The sequence below is a fragment of the Polyodon spathula genome, chromosome 10, assembly GCF_017654505.1.
Source record: "Polyodon spathula isolate WHYD16114869_AA chromosome 10, ASM1765450v1, whole genome shotgun sequence".
NCBI lineage: Eukaryota > Metazoa > Chordata > Actinopteri > Acipenseriformes > Polyodontidae > Polyodon > Polyodon spathula.
In genome coordinates, this window is record NC_054543.1 from 46,436,159 (window position 1) to 46,462,479 (window position 26,321).

The 26,321-nt window shown below is 39.6% G+C and overlaps 1 protein-coding gene across 3 annotated transcripts; it reads right to left on the minus strand.

Moving 5' to 3' along the window:
- Positions 1-1,034: 1,034 nt before the first annotated feature.
- On the minus strand, positions 1,035-24,694 carry LOC121321401 (KAT8 regulatory NSL complex subunit 1-like protein). Of its 3 annotated transcripts, none has more exons than XM_041260327.1 (15): positions 24,553-24,694; positions 22,205-23,412; positions 16,304-16,445; positions 15,402-15,599; positions 14,842-14,951; positions 12,542-12,746; positions 10,678-10,813; positions 9,583-9,723; positions 8,776-8,897; positions 8,415-8,539; positions 7,766-7,820; positions 7,344-7,456; positions 6,204-6,366; positions 4,999-5,263; positions 1,035-1,199 (listed from the first exon to the last, which is right to left on the minus strand). In XM_041260327.1, the coding sequence occupies exons 2-15, from the start codon at positions 23,365-23,367 to the stop codon at positions 1,063-1,065; spliced, it is 3,075 nt and encodes a 1,024-aa protein (XP_041116261.1). In that variant the 5' UTR covers positions 23,368-23,412; positions 24,553-24,694; the 3' UTR covers positions 1,035-1,062. The 3 variants fall into 3 exon arrangements, with proteins under 3 accessions (XP_041116261.1, XP_041116260.1, XP_041116262.1); XM_041260326.1 differs by having other exon boundaries at positions 22,205-23,415; XM_041260328.1 differs by lacking the exons at positions 1,035-1,199; positions 4,999-5,263; positions 6,204-6,366; positions 7,344-7,456; positions 7,766-7,820 and adding an exon at positions 7,838-7,915 and having other exon boundaries at positions 22,205-23,415.
- Positions 24,695-26,321: the final 1,627 nt, after the last annotated feature.

Here is a 26,321-nt window from a genome sequence, read left to right on the forward strand (position 1 = left end):
GCTTACACTTTAACTGTCAAAAGTATATTATTTGTTTTATGTATTTAAAGCTCCCTCAGTAATTACTTATTTTTAAATAAAAATACAGTACATTTGCTTATTCTTGTAAAAATGTATTATTGTTTTACTGTACAGTATTTATCTGTACATATCTATGGCTCAGTATCTTGCCTGAGATCAAAAATCTAAATAACAAAAAATAATCAATATCTGAATTCTTACACATTTTCTGTAACTAGTCATTGCTGACCATTATTTATTGTCAGAAAACAAGCAGGTAGAGAAAAGACATGCAAGAAGCTGCTACTGAACAAAAGACATCTGTGCACACACATTGCCACAACAAAGAAAAACACTGAGGGATGTGACATGGTTACAGATTTGCTTTAAAATACAGATCAAACTTGTGCTAGCAGCAGATGGTGGTATTTGGGGAGAATTTCAGCGAGAAAATATGTCAGTATGTTTGCCAATAGTGTCATAGTGTTAGCCTGCAGAATTTTAAAGAATGCAGTACTGTGTCAAGTTAAAACTAGCATATTGCATTACCTAAATCTAACACACACACACACACACACACACACACACACATATATATATATATATATATATATATATACACACACATATATATATATATACACACACACACACATATATATATATATATATATATATATATATATATATATATATAATGTTTTCTTTGTAACGATGTCGTTCTTTTTACTAAACTAGTACCATAATCCATTTGTTAATCACCACATTTTAGACGTACCCGGAATAGGGTAGTGAGGAATCGTTAGAAACTCTTTCTTTGGAAACTGGTAGTGAAAATGGTCGATCGAGTGACTGGAAGTGCATGTAAAGAGACATGGTCTTGACGACTGTTACTTTTGAAAACATATATATAATATAGAATTATATATATTATATATATATATATATATATATATATATATATATATATATATATTTAAACACTGTGAAAATTAACAGATTTTACAGTATAAAAAGACAATATGGTACAAAAGTTAAAACTGCATTTGAATACATTTCCTTCTAAGGTGTTAGAATACTAGAACCATGTTGGTATAGCGCTGCTTGATCCTGGTCTACTTGCTGTCCTCTTCCTCTCAAGCTCATTGTTAGCATATCACTGTGATATCCCTTCTGCTTTCTGGCTGCCTCATAGGAAACTGCAAAATACAGACAAAATATAGCTCATACAAATCAAGACCTTATAACAAATAAATACAGTATATACAGTATACACTGTCTGAACAGTTTATATTTTGATGTTATCAATATTTTATTGTGATCTTCAAATGACAGAATATATGAAAAAGAAAATTTAATAGAATAAAACATTGCCATTATGATGGTGGGGTGGGGGGAAGCATTCCAATTACACTGGTATAGAGCAGGCAAAACAAACTGGGTAACTAACAGTCATCGCAACTAACTACTGAATGTTGTTATATGCCCTGTGGCAGAGCAAAGCTCTGCCCTTTTTAAATTGGCAGGGATGGGGTTAACTTCCCCTACCTGCCTGGGTTTATTATGTTCAGGTGGCTGGGGTTGATTAGTTGATTAGGTTAATTAACGATCAATCAGCGCCCAGCCACCTGACATAAAAGGAGGCCTCTGCTTCTCATTTGGGAGGAGGGAGCTGAGGAAGCAGGTTGGTTTTTTTTGGTTGTGTAGAAAACTTGAATCCAGTGAAGGCATTGCCCAGCCTGGAAACTTTTTTTTTTGTGAGTTTTGTTTTTGCTTTATTTGTGTTTGAGTATTTGTTATTTTGCCCTTGTGCACTTTATTTTTGTTTATTTATAATAAAATAGTTATTTTTTTGAACTACAGTCTGTCTCTGGGCCTCTATCCACTCGCCAGCCTGCCACATTTGGTGTCAGAAGTGGGATAGCGCCACCTAGAGGCTCATAGCAGTATTTTTTTTTTTTTTTTTTGAAAAAAAAAAAATGGGAAAGAAGAGCAGACAGCGGCAAAGGCAGGAAAAGCAGCAGCAGCTGAAGAAATGTAAGCTGCTGCAGCCACCGCTGGAGGACCCGGCCAGCCTCTTCCCCAGGTGTTCCTGGTGCGGGAAGGAGGACCATCGTTGGCGGTCCTGCCCAGATGTGCCACTGGCAAACTGGTGTGGCCGGTGTGAGGAGGACGGCCACAACTGGGCAGGATGCCCCTACAACCAGGCCCAGGAAGAGGTGCCGTGTTCACCCCGGGCATCAGGGGCCACCCCACTACCTCCAGCACCACCACCTTCACCACCGTCCCAGGAGATCTGGGACTGGTTGATGCACCCTGAGGCAGACCTCGTCCACGATCTCCCCATAGTTATCAACACGCTGTGGCGTCGAGATGGGGAGAGGTGGGAACAGTGGGAGGAACAACACCACCCGGCCTCCTTCCCAGAGGTTGCCCTCATGGTGGTTAATTACCTGGCGGTAGACATGGGAGATCCACCGGTCACTCCAATAAAGAGAGGTGAGCCGCCTTCCCGGGAGCCAGAGAGGGGTGAGCCGCCTTCCCGAGAGCCAGAGAGGGGTGAGCCGCCTTCCCGGGAGCCAGAGAGGGGCGAGGAGCTGCCGTCGCTCCCAGAGCCAGAGAGGGAGGAGGATCTGCTGTCGCTCCCAGAGCCAGAGAGGGAGGAGGATCTGCTGTCGCTCCCAGAGCCAGAGAGGGAGGAGGATCTGCCGTCGCTCCCAGAGCCAGAGAGGGAGGAGGATCTGCCGTCGCTCCCAGAGCCAGAGAGGGAGGAGGATCTGCCGTCGCTCCCAGAGCCAGAGAGGGAGGAGGAGCTGCCGTCGCTCCCAGAGCCAGAGAGGGAGGAGGAGCTGCCGTCGCTCCCAGAGCCAGAGAGGGAGGAGGAGCTGCCGTCGCTCCCAGAGCCAGAGAGGGAGAGGGAGCTGCCGTCGCTCCCAGAGCCAGAGAGGGAGGAGGAGCTGCCGTCGCTCCCAGAGCCAGAGAGGGAGGAAGGAGCTGCCGTCGCTCCCAGAGCCAGAGAGGGAGGGAGGATCTGCCGTCGCTCCCAGAGCCAGAGAGGGAGGAGGATCTGCCGTCGCTCCCAGAGCCAGAGAGGGAGGAGGATCTGCTGTCGCTCCCAGAGCCAGAGAGGGAGGAGGATCTGCTGTCGCTCCCAGAGCCAGAGAGGGATGAGGATCTGCTGTCGCTCCCAGAGCCAGAGAGGGAGGAGGATCTGCTGTCGCTCCCAGAGCCAGAGAGGGAGGAGGATCTGCTGTCGCTCCCAGAGCCAGAGAGGGAGGAGGATCTGCTGTCGCTCCCAGAGCCAGAGAGGGAGGAGGATCTGCTGTCGCTCCCAGAGCCAGAGAGGGAGGAGGATCTGCTGTCGCTCCCAGAGCCAGAGAGGGAGTGAGGAGCTGCCGTCGCTCCCAGAGCCAGAGAGGGAGGAGGATCTGCCGTCGCTCCCAGAGCCAGAGAGGGAGGAGGATCTGCCGTCGCTCCCAGAGCCAGAGAGGGAGGAGGATCTGCCGTCGCTCCCAGAGCCAGAGAGGGAGGAGGATCTGCCGTCGCTCCCAGAGCCAGAGAGGGAGGAGGAGCCTCCGTCACTCCCAGAGCCAGAGAGGGAGGAGGATCTGCCGTCGCTCCCAGAGCCAGAGAGGGAGGAGGATCTGCCGTCGTCCCCCAGAGCCAGAGAGGGGTGAGGAGCCGCCGTCGCTCCCAGAGCCAGAGAGGGAGGAGGAGCCGCCGCCGCTCCCAGAGCCCGAGAGGGAGGAGCCGCCGCCGCCGCTCTCAGAGCCCGAGAGGGAGGAGCCACCAGAGGGAGCCGGGCCGCCGCCGCCGCCTCCGCCACCAGAGGGAGCCAGAGCCAGGGGAGCCGGGCCGCCGCTCCGCCAGAGAGGGAGCCGGGAGGCCGCCGCCGCCGCCGCCGCCACCAGAGGGAGCCGGGCCGCCCGCCGCCGCCTCCGCCACCAGAGGGAGCCGGGCCGCCGCCTCCGCCACCAGAGGGAGCCCCGGCCGCCGCCGCCGCCTCCGCCACCAGAGGGAGCCGGGCCGCCGCCGCCGCCTCCGCCACCAGAGGGAGCCGGGCCGCCGCCGCCGCCTCCGGGCCGCCGCCGCCGCCTCCGCCACCAGAGGGAGCCGGGCCGCCGCCGCCGCCTCCGCCACCAGAGGGAGCCGGGCCGCCGCCGCCGCCTCCGCCACCAGAGGGAGCCGGGCCGCCGCCGCCGCCTCCGCCACCAGAGGGAGCCGGGCCGCCGCCGCCGCCTCCGCCACCAGAGGGAGCCGGGCCGCCGTCGTCGCCGTGCTACCTTGGAGATTCGGGGCCCCCTCAACCAAAGAAGGCTTGGGGGCTCCGACATCAACCCCGCCCACCACCACCCACCATAACAGCCCACCCAAGGGACATAATTGGACTCTTGGGGGGAGGGGGGTGGGGAGGGTGGGGGGAAGGGGGGAGTTGGCCGATTGCGGCCGGTGTACGTTGTACATGGGGGGAGGTGTGTGGCAGAGCAAAGCTCTGCCCTTTAAATTGGCAGGGATGGGGTTAACTTCCCCTACCTGCCTGGGTTTATTATGTTCAGGTGGCTGGGGTTGATTAGTTGATTAGGTTAATTAACGATCAATCAGCGCCCAGCCACCTGATATAAAAGGAGGCCTCTGCTTCTCATTTGGGGAGAGGGAGCTGAGGAAGCAGGTTGGTTTTTTTTGGTTGTGTAGAAAACTTGAATCCAGTGAAGGCATTGCCCAGCCTGGAAACTTTATTTTTGTGAGTTTTGTTTTTTGCTTTATTTGTGTTTGAGTATTTGTTATTTTGCCCGTGTGCACTTTATTTTTGTTTATTTATAATAAAATAGTTATTTTTTTTGAACTGCAGTCTGTCTCTGGGCCTCTATCCACTCGCCAGCCTGCCACATGCCCCTTGAACTGAAATGAAACATGATTTTAACTGATGAAGAAGATACTTATTATTTTCTTTGAAAAAACTGAAAAAGCACTTTCATCCCTGTCTACTCATGTGCTTACCAGTATTCTGTATACTATTTTGACATCCACTGGAAGTCTGGCTTTTCTCCTTGGGAACATGCAGTGGATCTCCAGCAGGTGGTGTAATTTTGGTACAAGCAGAGGCTCCTGATGCATTCTCATAAACCCGACCAGCAGAACTGCAGGAAAAAGTTCTTATGTGCTGTGAGGTCTGTTCCTCAAACGGTGAAACTTTCTGGGGCTTTAAGGATTCAACTTCTTGGTCATCTAAAGGAAAAATTCTGCTTTTCCAAGGCAATATAAACTAGAAGAGAAAAATATATATATAAAAAATATCTCACTTAAATTCTTTAAAACTTTAACCTACTGATGTGTGGTCTAAAATCTACATAATTTTGTCCAGGAATCAATTTAGGAATACCTGTTTCTAGCTATGAAATGAGTAAAATAATTGAATATATAATAGTTTAAGTACATATAGCTAACAAAATAATGTCAGTAAATCCAGGACAAACAATTCAGAAGGTATACATTTTTTAGACAGTAACTTTTCCGGAATGCATTTTTTAGATACATATTTCTCCACAAAAACAAGTGAAAAGCTATTCTTAATGTTTGCCATGCATTTTCTTTCAAAGAACTCAAACTCGTGCAACTTTAGGAAGCTGACTAGAAGTACAGCACTGAAAAATCATATTCACCTTAAACATAATGTGTGCCTTTCTTATATAGGAAAATCGAGACTTAAAGCATATATATATATATATATATATATATATATATATATATATATAATATAATTATCCGGCTGTAGTGAGACTTTATGGATTATTTTATTAGCACCATGTACTTTAATAGCAAGTGAACTCATTAAAGTCTTAAAAAAGAAAAAAATGTGTAAAACTTACACAAGATCTAACAAACAAAATGTACAAAGCCCAAGCAACCTTTCTCACGTCCAAAGCAGTATTTAATTAGAAACCAGGATTTCAATGCATGAAATGTATCGTTACCAGACAGTTAAAATAAACATTTCATTAACAGGACATGCTTTACAGTATGTAAATCATTCTATGCCAATAGGAACCTGTAATCTTTTTATCTATAATCAACCTTATTAAGCTAAACAGAGCATGAAAAGTACTGACACTAGAAATAAATCCTTATACAAAGCACAACTTGATAAATCTGGAAACAGTTATTGGTGCAAAGTTCTTATTGTAACTTTTTGTTCATTATCTTACTTTTTCATCTTGGTCATCCTCCTCTAGGACAGATGAACTGGGAGCTGTGCTTTGCCAGGTGCAGTCCCCTTGTGTGGATGGCATGTTCTGAGTGGCCCCAGCTGTACAATTCCATGGGGAATGTAAAGGATACAGAGTGCAGTCTGAGCTTTTACTGGAGGACCTGCAATAATAAATACAATACAAATAATTACATTTCTTTCATTTCTAAATAAAGATGGTCTACGCTGTTTTTATTTGCATGTAATACACTTTTAAATGTGGGATCAGCTTTTTAAATGCATCAGATATTAGCTAGCTTAACAAGAATAGAATGCAAATTGAGCTTCTACAGTATTCAAAGTGTAAACAATAGACCATTTTCTCAATAACTCGTACCATAAACACTGCTTGGAAGAACAACTTTCAAGACATGTTCTTACACGAATAGCTACTGTATACTGTATATGCAAAAGGCATAGTTTTACTCTTTCTACTAATAAATCTAAACAAAAAAACAAAGAAGTGTAAATGTTTGTACATGTGTGCAGCAGGCTGCCCTCTTGGTTTTGCGTAAACCACACCCAGTAACGTGTTAATGTTCCATTTGTAAGTCAAAGTTGTTTTTTATGTGTTTGGCCCTTGTAGTATTGCTGTAGCATAGCTGCTTCACACTCTAATGGCTGTGGAAATAGAAACTGACATGCAAATAGCATGACGCCTAAAACACTGCTTTCATCCAATTCCCAAAATATAAAACGGAATGCAGAAAACAGACAGTAAACGAGAAACTTCATAAAAACGCAGAAAACAGACAGTAAACGAGAAACTTCATAAAAACGCAGAAAACAGACAGTAAACGAGAAACTTCATAAAAACGCAGAAAACAGACAGTAAACGAGAAACTTCATAAAAACGCAGAAAACAGACAGTAAACGAGAAACTTCATAAAAACGCAGAAAACAGACAACAGAATTACTGTACTGGTATTGCTTATTTCTGAATCTACACTGTTCTGAAATACAGGACATACAATTTGTAAGATTTGTAACTGTTGCAAGGTTGTAAACAAAAAACACCTTGATCTGTAAAATATACACATCAAGCAGTGCATTAGTGGATTTGTTTAGGGTTATCTCAAAGACCTCTAAGTACACCTGCCTGCTATTTTGTCTGTGCCATCTGTTTTCCTCCCAAAAGGTCCACCTTTTTTTTTCCTTTTCTTCACATCTCACATGCCTTGAAAAAAAAGGCTGATCTGATAGGTCTTCTGCCTACAAAGAAGAACAGGTTACTGCAGTAGGTTACTGACTATCAGGCATAATTAAAAGCAGGATTTTTTAATGCTGACCAACATTGCTTTTTCTACCTGTTTCTGTTGTCTTTCTTACCTCTTATTTTACTATGACCCTGTTTATTAAATCTTTGTACTCTCTGAACTAGAGGTGCACCTCAATGATCTTACATTACTCAATTCAGCTACTCAATATGGCTTGGGATAATATAACAGGAATATTAACAAATACAGAAGATTCTAACTAATGATGGAAAACAAGTGAGAAACATTGTTAAAGTCGACTTACCTCTCCTTCTTCCAAAGGACTCCCCTCTAAAGGCTGAATGTCAACAACTCGCCAGCTATTGTTTGGAGACAGACATTTTATCAGCAAACAATATTGAATCCAGCCTTATTTCCCATATGTTCCCACTGTCATCCTGACTACTTGCAGGTGCTACAACTCAACAATAATAAACAAATCAACTTAAATTTACTGTAACTATCTGATGTATTAAGTTGTTAAAATCTGACAGAAAGTCATCCAGAATTGCAAAAACAAAATGAAGTTGCTAAATGCTAGCAGCTAGCCTACCATTAGAGTGGGACCCTTTGTGTTTTAAGCTGCACACTGTAAGTTTATAAACTTATGAGATTGCAGTTAATACGATTAACTGGCTGAACACTGTGTTTACCTCATAATCATTAACTGAATTGATCCAATAGACCTTAGTAAAGACCTTTTAAAATGTCTTAAGATATTGGATGGAAATAGTTCAGTTAATATCGTGCAAGAAATGACTTACAGTTTTATTTCACCATCAAAGCTAAACAATAAACAAGATGCTTCAGCTTTGGTTTCTAAAAAAATATTGTGGTTTTATGATGGGAAAAGTATTTCCCTAAGTTCTGATGGTTCTGTACATTTTATAATGTTAATAAACTGGAAAGTGTACCTTGGAGTGATAATGTCCTTATACTGCAGCTTCTCGACCTTACTGGTTGCAGCTAGTGACATAGGAATCACAATATTGTCAATGTCATAGAAGCACTCACTTCGAAGGGGTCTCCTTGCAAGGTTCTGTGAAAAGATATGTTTGATGGTTTAATATACAGTGGGTTTTACTAGCTCTTATGATTACAAGACAGCTTGGGTGTCACTACGTCAGGTGAAATGGACTGAGAATTGTCACAGTAGGAAAGGGAACACAGAACTCAAAATCAGTGACCTATTTCAGTAGTTCAAATGACAAGGATCTTCATTATCACTTCAAATTGATATAGTCTTGTGACTTCGAGCTAGAAATAGCATGGTACCTGTGTGGGTTGTTTATGGGACAGTGTGGATTTGGATGTTATGATATGAGAAGCACTCTCTTCTGGATAGCGAGGCAGGTGAAAGGGAGGCTTCATCAGTCGGGATAGGAAAGCTTCTTCATCTGGAATAAAAACAGAACAGCTGATTAAGTTCTCATCAGTCCACAGTGGTAATACATGAGGTTCCTTCCTATTACTAGGATCAGATTATCCTTTTGGTATGAAGAGCCAAAGGGTAAAACAAAGGTCTGAGTGAAGTAAAATAAAAAATAGTAAAAGTGTTTTTTTCTTTACCCTCCACTGCCTCATGAGTGTACCTTCTTTTCCTTCCTTCCCTATATAGCTGTCCTGGTGTTCCCTGAACTTTTGGAGGTCTATGGATAGCTGACCGACCAGACCAACCATGAAGTTTCGAATAATGATCCTCACCATAACCACAATCTGTATGATATAAATACCCGAATAAATTTGACAAAAATAAGGGATGAACTCTAGTTAACAACTTGAGGGCTTTGACAAGTGAGATAATTGGATAATCAAAAAATATTTAAATACATGATAATTCATTTTCTGATAGAACACTTAAATAATTATCCACAAAAAAAGTTACATGCCACCGTTCCATTTTACAAGAAAAATAAGCAACAACAAAAATAAAGATATTTTTCGAGAATAAAACTACACTTGGCTACACTATAATTTTCAGGAGGGCCCATGGACAGAAGCTATGAAATTATATATTAGCTCCATACTGTCACCTGCATAATATGTTGTAATATGCTACAGACAGAGCACTTCTTGTCTTACCAATCAATGTTGTGAAAGCAGGCATCTCACTTCCACCGCTGGTAAAGACAGGAGCTTTGACATCCTCTGTTGGTGGAATTGGCCTCTTCACCCAATCCTCCTGATGCAGTAATGTGTGCAGATGGAGAGGAAGAGGAACATCTGCAAAACATCGAGCCAGAACAAGATCAGGAATGCTGCTGACATGCACTTTAGACTGTAGAATAAAAGTCATATAAAAAAAATCAAACATGTGTTTTAAATGATTAGATGCACAGTAAAGTTTTGACAATAATACATATTAATCAAACTACAATATTGGGTTGGGCCAATATGTTCTTAACACTAGCAAACCCCAATCATCTAACCCTTCCAACAAAAGAGTATTCTTTTTTACCACGTGGCACATTTCTCTCTGCCCCACTGTATAATGAAGAATGGTTGTTGAATGATGACTCTTGGATAACACCAATCCAGTACCCAGTGTTTTAGGATTTCCAACATTTTCAAATTTTAACCGCTGCATTGTTAATAGTTTCCCAGCTGCACTGCAGCCGACTTCTACATATTCCTACTGGTTGCCTTCTCTCCTGTCTTTCTCAGCCTACCACAATGAGACAAATTATCCTTACTTTGTGTCTCTACTTTTATTTTTTACAGTAAAACAAAATCAAAATAAATGTATTCTTGCTTTGAAATGTGTAGACGCTCATTTATTGAAGCTCCAGGCTTTTGCAAGTTACAGAAAAGTAAATACACATAAAAGCATCAGCAGAGACAACCCTCTACAGATTGACCCTTTATTCTTCAAGGTGTATTACTATCCCTTGGTAGCAATATAGAACATATCACTAATTCAATACACACAAATGACTTTCAATTCAGTCTTCAAGGTGAGATGCCTCTATATTTATTGCATAAATAAATGGACATGTATAAGGCATTTCAGGTACAGTGCTTGGACACGCACGTATAGAGTAAACCTGTTATTTGTGAAACTCCTCATTCATCAGAACTGTTTTACAATATCTTGACAGCAATATTCATGAAGCAATCTGATGAAATACTATAATGAAATTAAATGAATTGTAATATCTTCTGAGTAAAGTAATTTACCTGACGATACTGACAGTACAGGGTGAAAGGATGATTCCAGCAGTCCCATCTGCTCCGTTTTTGTCATTCTTACGGACTCACAGTGGTGATCATAGTGACTGTTACATTGACATGGGGCAGCTGGAGGTAACTGCGCCTGCAATGGCATATTGAAAAATAAAACGTAGACTGTTGAAGACACTTTTAAAATTGTCAATCTGAATATAATGTAATCTTCCTTTGTTTTATGTTTGCTCAAAGCTGTACTTTTGAATGGTTTGTGTTGAGTGCTGCACGTGTACCCGTATTGGATTATCTAGTTTAGATCTCAGATTGTAAGGCTGGTGTGTGTACACTGATGTTTAAAAACAGAAATGGGCAAACATTTAAAAGATCAGCTTTTGCTTCAGACAGTTTTGCCTTGAGATTTCAAACAGCAGATAATGTTTCGCCTGTATTCTCCAGCATGCCTACACTGTCTACAGGGTATAATGTGTTTTTTCCAGTGGGTGTATAAGTTTAGCTGTGAAGGAGAAGCTGTTTCTCACAGCCAGGGCAAATGGATCATCTGATGGGTGTTGAACAAGACTGTTTGTTGATTTTGGATTGAAGCAGTTACACCATGGCAAATAACAAGACAATTAGTTTTTCTTCTTAACTGGAGCTGACGTCACATGACACTGAGATTTACAGGGATGTATTCATTGACTGTTTACTGGAACGCTCTTCTCTGTTTGACTCCCAGTGCTCCTGCTGAGATCTACAACACTGACCTCTCACTTTACAGAATGACATCCACAGAGCTACATGGGGAGCTTTCCTAAATATGTGTCTCATTTTGCAATAGACATGCTCTGTGGTGCTTTTTAATCATTGTTTTCAGTTGACTCGAAATAATTCAATTAAAAAATCCCCTGTTCCCTTCTCCCATATGAGCCTTCTTATTAGAATTATGAATCTATTTCATTGACCCGAATCCTTTGCCCTTAAACTCACTCTAACGTATATATATCCTTGCACTGTAATGTTTAAAGAGACAAAGAGGAAAAATATCAAATGAAAGGTCAGTGGTTGCAAGATATGCTGTTTGAATTCCTTTTCCTTTTTAGGCACAATAATAAGACAATAATGCGTATCTAAAGACACTTTCAAATCGCATTTAGTCTGAAAATGGATATATTCAAATTCACCTATCATCCCTCCAGCAAACTAACTTATTTTTCTGTAGCCAAGTTTTACTAAAAAAAAAAAAAAAAAAAAAAAAAAAAAAACTTTTACCAAAAGATAAACAAATAATATGTTCTCTTGGAATGTAACAGAATGCATTTAAATGCCTATCTTTGTTTAGTGGGTTAACTGTTTTTTTTATTTGAAATTATCAGCCCTTAACTGCAGCTGTTTTTACCTTCATACAGTACATATTCAATGTACCAGTATAAATATTTGTTATAATTTCACCCAAAGGAATTCAGCTTAACTAAAGGAACAATTACCAATGTCTAGGCTCTGAGGATGGCCCGAGAGCAGTCCTGTGCAATGAAATTACTGCCCACACTGTTAAACTTGTCAGTAGGGGAATTGGCATGTTCCCAACATTCTTTACATTCATTACCAACAGAGATAGCTGGAGCTCAGAAGCCATGTAAAGAAAAACTGTTCTCATTTAAAATATCCCACTCAAGTGATACAATTCTTACATTTCTACCCAAGAGGCAAAATTGCAACAGTTTTGGGCCATAAACCTACAGTATCTGTATCACACTATCGCCGAACGATCAACAGTAGCTTTACGATCTGAAAGTTAAAATAAAAACATGAACGCATTATTAAATAAAGACACATACATATATAGAAGTTTAAGAGTGGGAATGAGTTCTGTTCTTACCTTTTCACCAAACTGGCAAGCAGAGTCTAAAGTGAAGAGTCTGTGTTTCTGGTAAGTCCGAAGGGGTCTTGTTCTGGCTGACACACATGTGCTGTTTATATGGGGAACTTTCTGTTTTCTTTTACTAACTCTGCGCTTTTTAATACTGTGCTGGCCAGAGACACAGCTAATTATTTTAGAAAACACATCTCTGCTTTCTGCTTTGCTGTAAAGAAACAAAAGTAAAATGCAACAATAACACACATTGTTATATGTACTTCAAAAAAATACCAAGCAGCCATGTAATGTGTACATCAAAAATACTACATTTTACTTACAAATCCTACTGAGGTTGTGATGGGGTAGCTGTACTAAATGGTGGAACATGTAAGGCTAATATGTAACTCTTTCCAAGTATCTTTAACGAACATCTCTATTATAGTAATACAATATAGTCATATATTTAATACCAAGTAAGTCTTTCACCTCACCAAATCATAGCCAAATGTACGTGACAACTATATTTTACAATGTAAAAGAAAGTTCACTTACAAGCTGAAGTGTTTTTTTTTTGTTTTAAATCTTCTTAGTTAAAGGATATAGAATGATTTATCCAAACCCCTGCTAAGATCAATGCACAGACAGTGACTTCTCCTTAAATTAGATTTCCCAGGCTGTTACTCTTGGTATGCTATCACAACTCACTAGGCAGGTTCAATAAAAACACTCAGTGGGACAGGAAATGAAAGCTGCTGCATAAAGAAAGTTCCACCCAGGAGGGCACTTTGACCATTTTTTCCCCTGCTTTGTCAGTAGGTCGGTAGGTGGAATTAGTAACTTTGGTGATTTTTTATGTGCAAAGAATGTTTCTGCATAGTTGTCATCCATTAATGAGTTTTCTGGCTAGTTAAATGGAATACACTTCAATGATTGAAGGCTACTGTTCCTAGGCAAAGGGATTCAAAATATTTATCTTTCTGGCAGATTAAAGGGCAGGAATGCAAGAAAAACAACTAAACATTTTAATTAGATTTTTATTTTTGATTAAAGTAAACAATATTAAAGTAAAAATTAAAAGAAAAAAATCAGATAGCATCATTAAAATAGTTATTTTTTTCCTGATTATATTTTAGAACAAATTGAGAAAAACAACAAATTAAAATGACTTCATTTTTTAAATGATGGACTAAAAGCAAGACTCAAGAGGAACGGGGAAACCACTGGCATTACCATCAACTCATCTTCAGTTATTGTTTCTGTAATTCTAGTATCACATGTGCTGAACAGTTCAATGTTTGAACAGACATTGGGGTCAGATATATGCACTGGGGGAAGGGGTGTCTACAGTTTTTACCAAGAAATTTGTGTCACAGACAATTTGAAGGTTTTTTTTTTAATACTAAAAAACAAGTAACAGTACATTAAATGGTACTATGTAGAAACAGTGTCTCAATTTTAATACCTAAAAGATGAATGCACTTATTCTTTGCTTATCTCTATAGTGCCATTTAGACAGACTCTGCTTTCATTATGTAAAATATTCAATTTATATTAAAATAAACCTGTACCCACAATAAACTTCAACTTAAATTCATTTAAAATAAAAACTTGATGAACTAGAAACTAGCATATTTGATATTTAAATAACAAACTAAGTGACCATGGAAAGGTAACATTTAGTATAATCAATATTAACTACCACTATTTACACAAATTCTGCAACTATAGACCTACCACGTATATCATATATGTAACTACATATCCCTGGTAAGGATATTAAGAACATATTACAGGTATCATGAAAATGCAGATAAACATTAGACTGCAGAATAAAATATATATCAAGACAAAAGCCATTGTAAAGTTCAGTCAAATCCAGATGACTAGTTCTCAAAATATATGCCAGACACTGTGGATATATGGAAAACACTGTTATCCTGTTTTATCGTATGATAAATTTAGTTTAAAATGACAGTCAAGTGGAAGGGCTACCTGCTCTAGATTTTGCCTTCCCTTGTGACTGCCAGCTCAGGTACGTAGGGTACTGCAGGTCCCTCAAGACTATCAGTCAGACATCCTTTATATTCCCTGATAGTGGCTGAAACTGAAGAGGCAGCCCAAGGAGTACAGTGACATCACATTACTGCCACGCAACTGTCATTTTAGACACTTTATAAGTTATATTTCTGTGACAAAGCCTGAGTTTGCTTATTTATAAAGGCAGGAGAGTTACATTTATACACTTAAAACGTTCTTCTGCAGTATTCCAAAATATGTACCTTGCTACATAAGAGAAGAAAACTTTCAAGAATGTGTTGTACCTTTTTGACTGTCCTTTCCAACTGCACGGTTTTGATGAGACAGGAGAGGAAGAGGGGGAGAAACTGAGAGGTGGTACCAAACTGCTGACTATTTCTGTAAGCTGGGCACTCTGTTGATAACAATTACAATTAAAACACTTTCAAAGTTTATTTACAGGAAAAATAAGAAATTATACTTAAATAGACATAAGCCTTTTTCACAAGACTGCCTTTGACCATAACATACAATTCAAATTTCTATGAAAATATATTGTACATGCTTATACTACAACCATCTAAAAGTGGTCTTTTAGACATAGGTGGCCTATTGTAACTACAAACAGTATATAGAGCTCAATAAACCACCATATTTTCTGATTGACATAGCCTGGGAGCATTGCAAAACAGGTAATACTTGGTAGCTGCTTGTAGCTAGTAATTGCAATAATAAAAGCTGTTGTTGGTCAAGTTCAGTTTAATGACCTAATCTTGGATTGGGGCTATATGAACTACCAGTCTACATCAAGTAAAAGGCTCTTTGGTTTGCAGTGTTTAAAGAGCTGTGGTCCATTATGGCTTACCTGTCTCTCTATATTTCTGAGGAGGTGAGTAGGGCTGCTTGGTTCCATTTCAAAATCATGTTCTAAGGAAAAATCCTCTTTCTCTGCAGGGGTTGTATTATCTCTGGCAGTGTTCAATAGACCTGCAGTTTCTGTCAATAGCATCTGCTGAATCAGCCTGTCACTTAAGGGCTGGGAATCTTCCAGGATTACTCTCCCCTAGAAAACAGCATTCATGCAGCTGGGTCAAGAAACACATTAATACACTTTTTCTTTAAACATTATTCTGCCATTCTTCAGGGAAATCTATCAATCACCAATATAGAATCTAAAAAATAATCATGTATAAATCAACCCGCGGGTGGCACAGTAGCTTATGCCACAGATTTTCCAGTGGCAGATAGTATCTGACATAGTTATATGTGTTGTGTTATGTCACATCCGTGCCTCTGTCTATCAAATAATGGCCAGCAGCAGTTTCTATTTTATATTCTAGTGGCATGGGTCACAGCATCTGAATTAGGAAATAAGATGCACATATATTTGCTTATATGGTCGAGGTTCAATAGACATTACATTGCCATTTCCAGTAGTTCATGTTTATGCTATAAAATAAATCCCATTTCTATAATGAAAAAAAGAGCTAGCAGCTACTTGTTGACTCCAGTATAGGAGGCTGGAATAAGTGGAGACAAGGGGTGTGCAGCAATCACTTGAGATTACATGAAGGGGTCCCTGCTACTGTACAATAGAGTAACTTACTATCCAAACTTTAAAACTTGATTTGAGGGGATCTGTACTAGAATAGAGCAATCCCTTTTTTTAAACTATTGTAATAATGTCAGTCCCTCAATTTTGAGAAACCTCTCCTGTGTTAGAATATGGTTAATTATAAAGGTTGATTAACATCAGAGTGGTCTTGCCTTTGTGGAGTGTATGTGTGTGTGGAGGTCACTAAGCTGTTGGATCTTATATTCAAGATCAGATATTCTGGCTTGAAGCCATGTCCAACGGCTGCCAATTTCTGCTCGTTCTGAGAGCCATCTCCATTCACAAGTGTGATTACTGTGGAAAAAACAATAAAGATAGGAGTAAGTTCAAATTAAAATGATATTCAGAAATCATTTTGGACAACCTACTGAAATACCATAATCAGCGCAAAATCACTTAAAGAGGAATACACACTGGACACAAAACTGTGCTCTGTAATTATTATGAGCAAAGTCACACTGATTAATCGTCATAAAGACATTATGTTTGGAATATGTTATTGTAATTACAGTACTCTTTGTTAATGCATCACAGGGAACATGTTCATGCGAGTAGTCCCATCCCAAGAGCCTGCTTGAGAGCAATCATGCACAGAGCAAAAAGCACAGCAATTCTAACCTCCCTCATCTTTATCTCTCTAGGAGATTGTCTGGATTAGACATCCATTTACAACACAGTTCTCCTCTGCTGCTGGATCTCAAAATATTTGTCATAGGTTTCAAATGACTGTAATACAAGTAGCTTTGTTGAACTGTATGTGAATGTGCAAGAGGCTTTGCCAGGCTTTTTTCTTTATGGCTGATCTCAGTATGGCATTTAAAATGTGCCCAGAAATTATGGTGGAATTTATGACCAGATTTATATGACACGATATGTATTTGTCATGCAGTTTTTACCAAGACATTTGTGTCACAGACAATTTGAATTCAAAGGGGTTTTTTTAATACTAAAAAAACTAGTAATGGATAACACTGAATTAACTGTTTAAAAAATGTATGTGCATGAATCTGCTGAATTTCCAACTTGAAAAACAGTACATTAAATGGTACTAGGTACAAACAGTGTCTCAATTTTAATACCTAAAAGATGAACGCACTTATTCTTTGCTTATCTCTATACTGCCATTTAGACAGACTCTGCTTTCATTATGCAAGATATTCAATTTATATTAAAATAAACCTGTACCCTCAATAAACGTGGCTGATACAGAATCTTTTAATTTACACCAACAGTGTGTGGCTATGGCCAGAGATAATTGAGACACAGACATGGGTTTTATCTTGGATGTAATATAAATAAGCCTTGCATGATAGTTCATGGATTTTATACACAGTTTATATATTTTAAAGGTTGTATAATTCCTGTGTATCCATAAACCCTAAAAGCTAAATCGTCATGGAAAAACCATTCCCCTATACAGCCCTTTTTAATGAGCTATTTTCCCTTAACTCAGCCTTTTAATAACATTGATAACATTTTTGGTTAGAGTAAAACTTACAATGGCTGGCTTCTGTTCAGCAAAACTTGGCACAAATAATGTACAGTAATTGCTATAAGAAAAACACACTAAACAAAACTACACCCTCTACTTTGTAAAACAATATTTATATCACACACAAAACGTTTCTGGCTATATAAAGCTATGTTTAAATTTACAGTATCAACTGAATTTTGCTTTAATGAGCAATCAACAACTGTGCTTACAATTTAATTTCCTCTCAGTACAACATCACAGATCGCAATCCCCCCCCCCCCCCCCCAAAAAAAAAAAACAGCCATAACTATTAAACACTCAATATTGCTAAATGTAGATATGCAGTACTAAAAGAAAATGAATACATTCAATAACAAACATTTTGACTAGAAGTCTTCAAACTAAAGGCATTAGCTAGGTTTACTTGGACGTGAAAATCGACTCTACAGTCAAGACTCTGTGACACTGTCACATGAATCAATCGCGCTTTCTCACGATAAAAATAGCTGTAGAAACCCATGCAAACCGGAGCAGGAATCGTGCTTGTGGCTCACGAGATTTCAGCAGTCAAGATCCCGTCTAACTGGCCTAATCTCATGTTATTCCTCAGCAAAGCTGTACCAAACCACACACACACACACACACACACACAAGAAAGAACGCAAAAGACATTGCAAATGTAAACCTCTCATACAGCCTATTATTAATGTTTGTATAAATGCATGTTGTTAAGAACAACTAACCAAACTTTTACCTTCATATCATTATCATTATTTTATTATTACTATTATTAGTAGTAGTAGTTTCTTTCTATAATTCTTTTAAGATGTCCCAGGAACAACAGAGCTCCTCTTCTTCCACCGCACAGAATTGGAATGAACTGTTAGCATCAATTGGCATCATGTTGTGCAATAAGTAATGGATATAGTTAACAAACAACATAAATGTACCATACTGCTTTTGATTGAATGTTTATAATATTACATGATATCCAGGTTTCATTATAATGTGTGTGTGTGTGTGTTAAGTGGATTCTGTTCCTGGCACTTCTACCACAGCTGTAGAGCAGCAGCCACTGGCTTCTCGGAGCAGAAGCAGGGTATAGAGACCAGCATTGGGATGCTCAGCCTGGTACTCCGCCTACAGAACTGCTAGTCCATGCAGCTGCTCAGGAACCTCGTGTGTATTTTTACATATCCCCCTGTTCTCAATCTTGTATTCATACAGGCCTAAGGATCATACTGTTTTTTATTGTATTGTAGTGTAACCCCCTGTGTTCCCACATTTTACACATACATTTATAGACTACTTAAATTAAATAAAACTTTTAGATGTTACGCATATTTATTTTTTAAGTAGTAAAAATTGTACTTAGTAGAAGTTTTATTTTATATACTTTTATGTGTGCGTATGTTTGTGTGTGTTGGAAAGGTAACGAGACACAAACAAGTAATGCGTGATAATTCGGAATGTGCATGACAAGAAGTTAATTATTTTCTCGTTATTTTTTTAAAATCTTCATGGCAGTGCATGACGCTCTCCTCACGATATTCAGAGTTGTTCTTTTCCTAATTATTAGGCAGACACAAACATTTAAATATCCCCTCCCCTAGATGACTATGAATTGAGTAATCTGCATTGGTATGGCCGACTTTTCTTCCTAAACCAGATCAGAATAGTAACGCAATTCCGGAAAAGTACAGCAAATGCATAGTGAGGAGAACTGTCGTGACTTGTCCATGTAAAAAACATCTAAAAGCTTGTAGTTGAAATGTTTGCCTTTCAATGTATTCATGTTCTTTAAGTATACCTAAAGCATAAACACAAATAAAAGTAATTGGACAGGATAGTCTTATTTTAGCTGGTTTTGTTATAACTGTAAGCTTTCTTCTGTTATAATGTTGTATGTTTTAATCACTCTCATTTCAAAGAATGTGTGCTGTATTCTCGTATTCTCTCAAAACCCTATAAAACAGCACATTTATGACCTGCTTATTGGGATTTAGGAACATTTGTATACGAGGTCCTAGTTTTTGTTTCCACTCCCACTGTTTGGATTACTAGTCCCTAATTTGTTCCTGGTCTAACAGAAAGGGTCTAGAGGAAATGTTTTTGTTTCACCCTATCAGTTAATAGGCTCAGTCTGTGCCACAATTAAATGATAGTAAATTGTTCTAGGTTTCCATGGCGCTCACAGTTATACTACCTTTCCTTGTAACCTTGTGCTTGCAGTTTCATGCACCAGTTGCCATAGTGCCATGCTAAGAATATTTTGAATGCAATACAGACAATACATAGTCCTCCCACTCTCACTCTCAACATAGCTTTAATTGTAGGAGGTTGAGTTCACCCTCCATTGAAGAAAAACAAACTGCACATTTTCAACTAGAGCGGATGAATGGTTTTATAAGACAGGACGATTCTAAAATGACATTGTTTTCTTTTTATATTGATCACAAGGAAGACTAGGGAGTCACACCATGTTCCTAAATTAAATGAAGATTCCTGTTCAGTGTTGTGCTACATCTTTGACTCTTCCTTTTCTCAGCACACAGTATAAAACTCTTATCTTTATAGAACTTCATTTTTTTTTGCCAATTATTTTATTTTTTTCACTTTCAATTTATTTTTTAGGCTCAGCTCACCTCTACCACCCCTGCGCTGACTTGGGATGTGCGAAGATGAACACACCGTGTCCTCCGAAGGATGTGCAGTCAGCCACCTAATTCTTAAACACACTGCAGGCTCACCTGGCAGCCAACTCAGAGCTACAGCGTCGGAAGACAACGCAACTCTGGGCAGCTTGCAGGCACCAGGCCAGACCACAGGGGCCGCTGGTGCGCTGTGAGCCGAGGACACCCTGTGCGACCTGTAAAATATGACCAATGTAGCGTACATATGTACACCTCTACTACAGTATATTATCCCCAGGAGGGAATAAGAAGTCCAAGAGTAGTTTCTGAGATCCCACTGCTTTTAAAAGAGCTTCAGCTTATTTACATGTGAACTGTTTATTCAAGTTCACAAGCTACCATATATGCACATTTGCAAGTCAATAACCATTCCTGTTTCTGCCAAAGGTTAATATGATGCTGTGTAGAAAGCCTGGTAACAAAACAGGACTATACTGAGATTTTCAATGATAATGCTCTGTGGTAGAAAGAAACTTTAGCTGGCAGCACAGAAATATTCTGCAGGTCACTACGTGTTCAACTGCAAACTGAACTACAGTACACACTAATACATCTGAGGCCAAACGCTGTATGAACCAGTTTAACAAAGGGACATTTCCAAAAAGCTTCCATCAAGCGGCAGTAGTTTTTTAAAGTATTTAAATATGTAATTAGTGATTAAAACCAAATAAAAATAGTCTGTTTTAATTAACAAATATAAGTTATATACAAATAGCATACAAAAGCAACACAGAAAATAACACAAAACGTGCTGCTCTCTCAGCTCTCACAAGTTCAATGTGTGCTTTACCAGCACATATTTCTTTTCAGTGCTAAACACATGAAAGGTGTTGTCATACTCACAGTCACATGGTAGTGTTTTGCAATCCCATCGGACTTAAACAATCATTGCAAAACATTTTCCTGCCAAGGTAATAAAAACTGTAAAAATCTAAATTATCTGTACAATATTTTGCAGAAATTTAAGATTCTCCTTTTTTTCATTTTGTTTTTTCAAGTTAAATATGTAAAAACTATTATTAAAACTGTGCAAGGCACTGTACCTTTAAAGCTATGAATCATTTATTTTGTATATAAATATACAGTTATTTTCTGCCAACTGATTTAAACCTCTGAAAAGCCAAATGTTTCACACACAAAATCCATTTGTATTCTAGCAGAGCCTCTAAGAGCCAAGGTTATCTGCCAGTCAAACTGTAGACTGTTCATTCGGTTCTAGGACAAGTTTGAAATGGAAGTTGTGGCCGATGCTTGATCTGGGTTACTTCACTCGAATCCTGGATTTTCTTTGACATTAAGGCAGTTTGGCAGTGAACACGTGAAACTTTCTGCTCACACCAGCCTACTGTAAGTCTTCTTTGTTCATACACTTGAAAATGAATAAAACAAACTTGAAACCATAAATTATGATTATCCATAAAGACAGGAATCACACACTCATTAGTTCACTGGCACATTTCACTTGTTTTGATTGCTTTTATTGGCTTGCATATGACACATACAGTAACTCAAGGCTAGATACAATGTCAAATTCTGTTCAACCATCCAGATGATGATTTGGGTTAATGTTTGAACTTGACTTTTTTTGTTGTTATGAATCCCACTTGCCCGCTCAATGATAAATGTATCTGCTGGTTAGTATTTACCTGTTTAGAGTTAGTTTCTGTGTTAGACAGTGAGGAACTGTTTTATATAATAAATAAAAAAGTCAGCAGAAGAACAATTCAATTTCAGATTGTATATTTTACTCAAAAATCACGCTACTGTTAAACTGCATAAATGAAAAAATATGTAAAATCATAATCATAATCTATGAAGTGTGTTTTTAATTCCAATGAATAAACAGATTGAATGATTTTACAGTTTCAATGGTAAACTTTACTTACACTGGCAAATTTCTTTTCCCCGGTGCTAATTCTTGGTCCCATTCCTCATCCGAACTGCTGCCAGTGGCATCAGAGTCCAGAGTCTCTTCAACCCGGGAGAGCACTGCTTTAACTGAGCAGGCAAACTCCTGGACTTCTAAAGTACAGCTTGTTGGCATGGAACCATTTTGATTGCTTTTGAAAGGACCCTGCTCCACTTCAGAATGATCAAAGGAGTTGTTTACTAAAGGGCTACAAGTGGACCCGGTCCCAGCTGAGCTGCGGAAGGCTTTTGATCGGAGATGATGATCTACCAGCCCCCCAATCTGGTTACTGCAGTGTTCTGCAGCATGCTCCCCTAGCAGAATCTGTAAGCGTTTTTGTATCTTATTTGCCTGATTCACAAGAGTTTGGTGCTTGGTGAGGCACCGAAACAGCTGGCTGTTCATCCCAGTTTCTTTCACAGCTGTGCAATTGGTAAGTAACAGATCTCTTGCTTCATCTGAACCCCACTGCTTGGCACTGCTTCCCACTTTGAAAGCACTGCCATGCGATGCCGGTGCTCTCCCCAATGACCCGTTTATTTTGGTTGGCGTCAAGAATGTAATTGGGCCCTTGGCTGAAGCATTAGATTCACTTACGCTGTGCCTGCAGTTTGTCGTTTGAGAAGAATTCATCACAGCGTCACCATCTGGCACACTTTCCTGCCTAAAATTGGGGCCCGTTTTCTCACAAACTTTTGGAACAACTTTACGTTTAATATCTGGAACTGAAACAAAAAAAACATTTGGATGATCAGAGAAGTCTTTGCAAGAACCTCTTGGACACATCATGATTGAATGTTTACCCCCATTCTGGTTCTTGTTTAGGGAAAGCAGATTTAACAGAGAGTTGGTGCTAGCTAGTACAACAGTTTTATAATGTCCCGAGGCTTGAGTTAAAGGGGATCCAAAAGGTGTGTGCTCTAAACCCATTACATCATCACTGGAACCATTAGGAGAGTGTGGGTAAGTCAGCTTGAGCCAGGCAGATTGTGCGTCACTGTTCCCCATCAGTTTCTGCTGGGATGCTCCTGATTCTTTCCCAAGGATAGCTGTGTCTGGTTCAATGGCACTGGAAGGTAGTGGAGATGACAGGTGGACCCCATGTCCATCAGTAGCTGTTTCAGTCAGGGCTGGAGCCATTTACAGAATGTCTAAGAAACTGGGATACCCTCTTCATATGCAACTCTTCTGAAACACAATAAAATAACAAAATAAACTATTCAATTAGTAGATCCATCCAAAGTTTTACATGCTGTGTGACATCCAAGATTTTTTCATACTGACTGCAGAAAATGTGTGAACATGGCATGACATTTTATTTTACTGTGATTAGTCAGCATTAGATGCCCCCCCTAATTTCATTACCAGCCCACCCTCCTCTAGGCTGTACAAATATTAAAGGCATCTGTGAGATAAAGAAACCTGAGAGATTTCAAGTTTCAAAGGAGGCACCCCCACACACCCTGCTGCTGAAAATATAAACATTCCAAATAAAAACATTTCCACTAGGCAAGCACATTACCACAGTTGACTAACTGCTGGCCTCAAACTTTAACTGATAACTTTGTGACATGAATTGTAATGAGTCAGTGTGTGGTGGTAACAGACTGACTCTGAATGCTCTGGAAGAGGTCAGACTTTGACACAAGAGAATTACAGTAATGTCAGTTTGTATTGTCTTTATTATATGTTTTTAGTATTTAAAAAAGCAACGTTGGGTTGCAACACAGCCCATCTACCATAACTGACTCTTGAGGTTACTATCATAGCACAGAGAAACCTGCTTCCAAAGACAGCTATGAGGCCGAAATGTCATTACAAAAAAAGTCTTGGTTCACTTCCATATTGTAATCTTTTAAATCATAAAAATCTTGTTTCATACATTTGCTAATCAAACAATTAAATTATAAATCTGTCAAAATCAAAACGAATATTTTCAGAATCAATGAGTACCATAAAACAAAGCATCACTTAGTCACACAGTCAATGCGAGGTCACGGCTTCTTATCTGGAGGGTCCGAGTCGGACACACGATACTGCACTCGGAACGCATATGGGCATCTCTTCCACCGCTCACCGCTTTAAAATAAGGTAACCGCTCACCCGACAGCTGTCATCTCTCCTGTGTGTGTGTGGTGTCTAATAAGTAAGAGCCACAGTGCAATACAACCTTAAATACCGGTAAATGTTTTCACACACGAATCGTGAGCATCCTCCCGCCCTCCTGCTTGGCAGACCTTAATCCAAAGCGAAAACCGAACCGTCTGTTGAAACAAGAGACAAAAACCCAGCATTCACTTTAAAATAAGGTAAATGTTAACTTACTCAGATTAAACGAATGTGAACACGTAATCCGGAAACTACCCAGTAATAAACCGCTTGTTTTTGAAGAATGACAACTTTTCAGAAAAGTTAAATTCCCCGTTGAACGGATTAAAAAAAACAAACTCAACTCTTCGTTGCTCGCTCTCTCACCAACTGCCGCAAGCTTCCCTGCTGTCAGAGTTCCAGGAGGCAGAGCCAGGGGCGTGGCGTGACTGGTTTATGCAAATATTGCAAAGAGGCAAGACCAAACCGTGACTTATATAAGGGAGAGGTATGTAGCTGCATGGTTCTATTGCCATATTGGCTCCATTGTCTGTATAGTTTGAGTCCAGATACCGGACCCTTGTAAGAGCCACAATGGCGTCAGTTTCAAAACATCTGCTGAGCTATAGACCGTGGACCAATCGGATAGGAAGGGCGGGAACTAGTTTGTCTACGTTTGTAGTTATTGGTACCAAACCGTGCGGTTTTATATTGTGGCTGCTGTCCGATAAAGAGGAGTCATACACAGGTTATAAAACAGCCATTTAACCATGTATTTTAAATACATATTATATATTTATTATTACATGAGGGAATTTTATTTGACTTTTACCGGACACAAAGGAATGTGAAAAAAACTAATAAATATATGGAATATTGTTACTAAATGCAGAAAACACATACACAATAATGGAATAAAAGTATTTTCTCTTTTTATATTTAATTAATTGTTGACCATAGTGATTGATAATATAAGAAGACAGGTACTTAGGAAATGGATATTGAAGCATCTGCCTAGTGGTTTGTTCTCTGGGATCCCACACGTTTCTATATTGTCAAATTAAACAGCTTACAGGCACCGGTTCTGTGCAGTTTCTGTGTATCAGGGAATCATGACACATCGTATCGTAATAGCGCTGTGTGTGTGTGTATGTATGTGTGTCCTCTGTATCACGATACAGAGACACAAGCAGGACACAGCAAGGTGTAGCAGGTTCTTGAATGGTTGTTATGAACACACGCTCCCCTTATCTTGTTTATGCGCTGCCTTTTAAATCAGACAGCCTGAAATACCCCATCCGGACCATAACATGTATTGTGATGCATATCATATGGTGTCTTGCATGGCATTTCTTTGTGAGAAGTATCCTATTGTGATGGCTTTGCTACACCTTTTATAACGAGGTCCTTGATCAAGAAGGCAGTGCTTCGTCTTTGAAATGAGAGCGAATACAAGGATTGGCATAGCTATTCAGATGGGTGCTATAAGAAAGAGATAAGAACAGAGTCTGAAAGGCACAGCTCTGATAAGAAGTGCTTTACAGAACAGTCACTGGCGTGCTGGTTATCCGAGTAAGCATCCTTCATTATTAGGTAGACCCGGAGACAAGGAGAAGTGTGACATTTTGCAAGGCAGGAAATCTACCCAGCACTGCAATGCAGAGACTTTCATGGTATTTTAAACAACGATTCAAAATGTGGTTTAACTGGGTTATCAAGCGATGATGCCATTCAACTATACAAAACCCCATTACTTGAGATAATGGATTCCTTCTAATAAGTGTAATATTGTCTAGTGCAGTACAGCATAAGTTTATGTAATACAACCTGACAGCAATTATGCAAAAAAACAAAACAAAACAAAAACAAAAAACAAACGAGTATAAGAACAAAATGATGAGTGATGGCAGAGGGTGTAGGAGAGTCCTGTATTTTATATTCCACTCTCTATGGTGCATTGTTTAACAAGCCAAGTCTCACCGTTCACGCAGTAATAACCCATGAAA

Coding starts and splice junctions, on each gene's coding strand:
- LOC121321401 (XM_041260327.1), bottom strand. CDS start 23,367: ATGGCTCCAGCCCTGACTGAAACAGCTACTGATGGACATGGGGTCCAC. Junction 16,446..22,204: donor GGGAAAAGAAATTTGCCAGT/GTAAGTAAAGTT, acceptor TTTTTTCCACAG/TAATCACACTTGTGAATGGA. Junction 12,747..14,841: donor TGGAAAGGACAGTCAAAAAG/GTACAACACATT, acceptor GTTTCTTTACAG/CAAAGCAGAAAGCAGAGATG.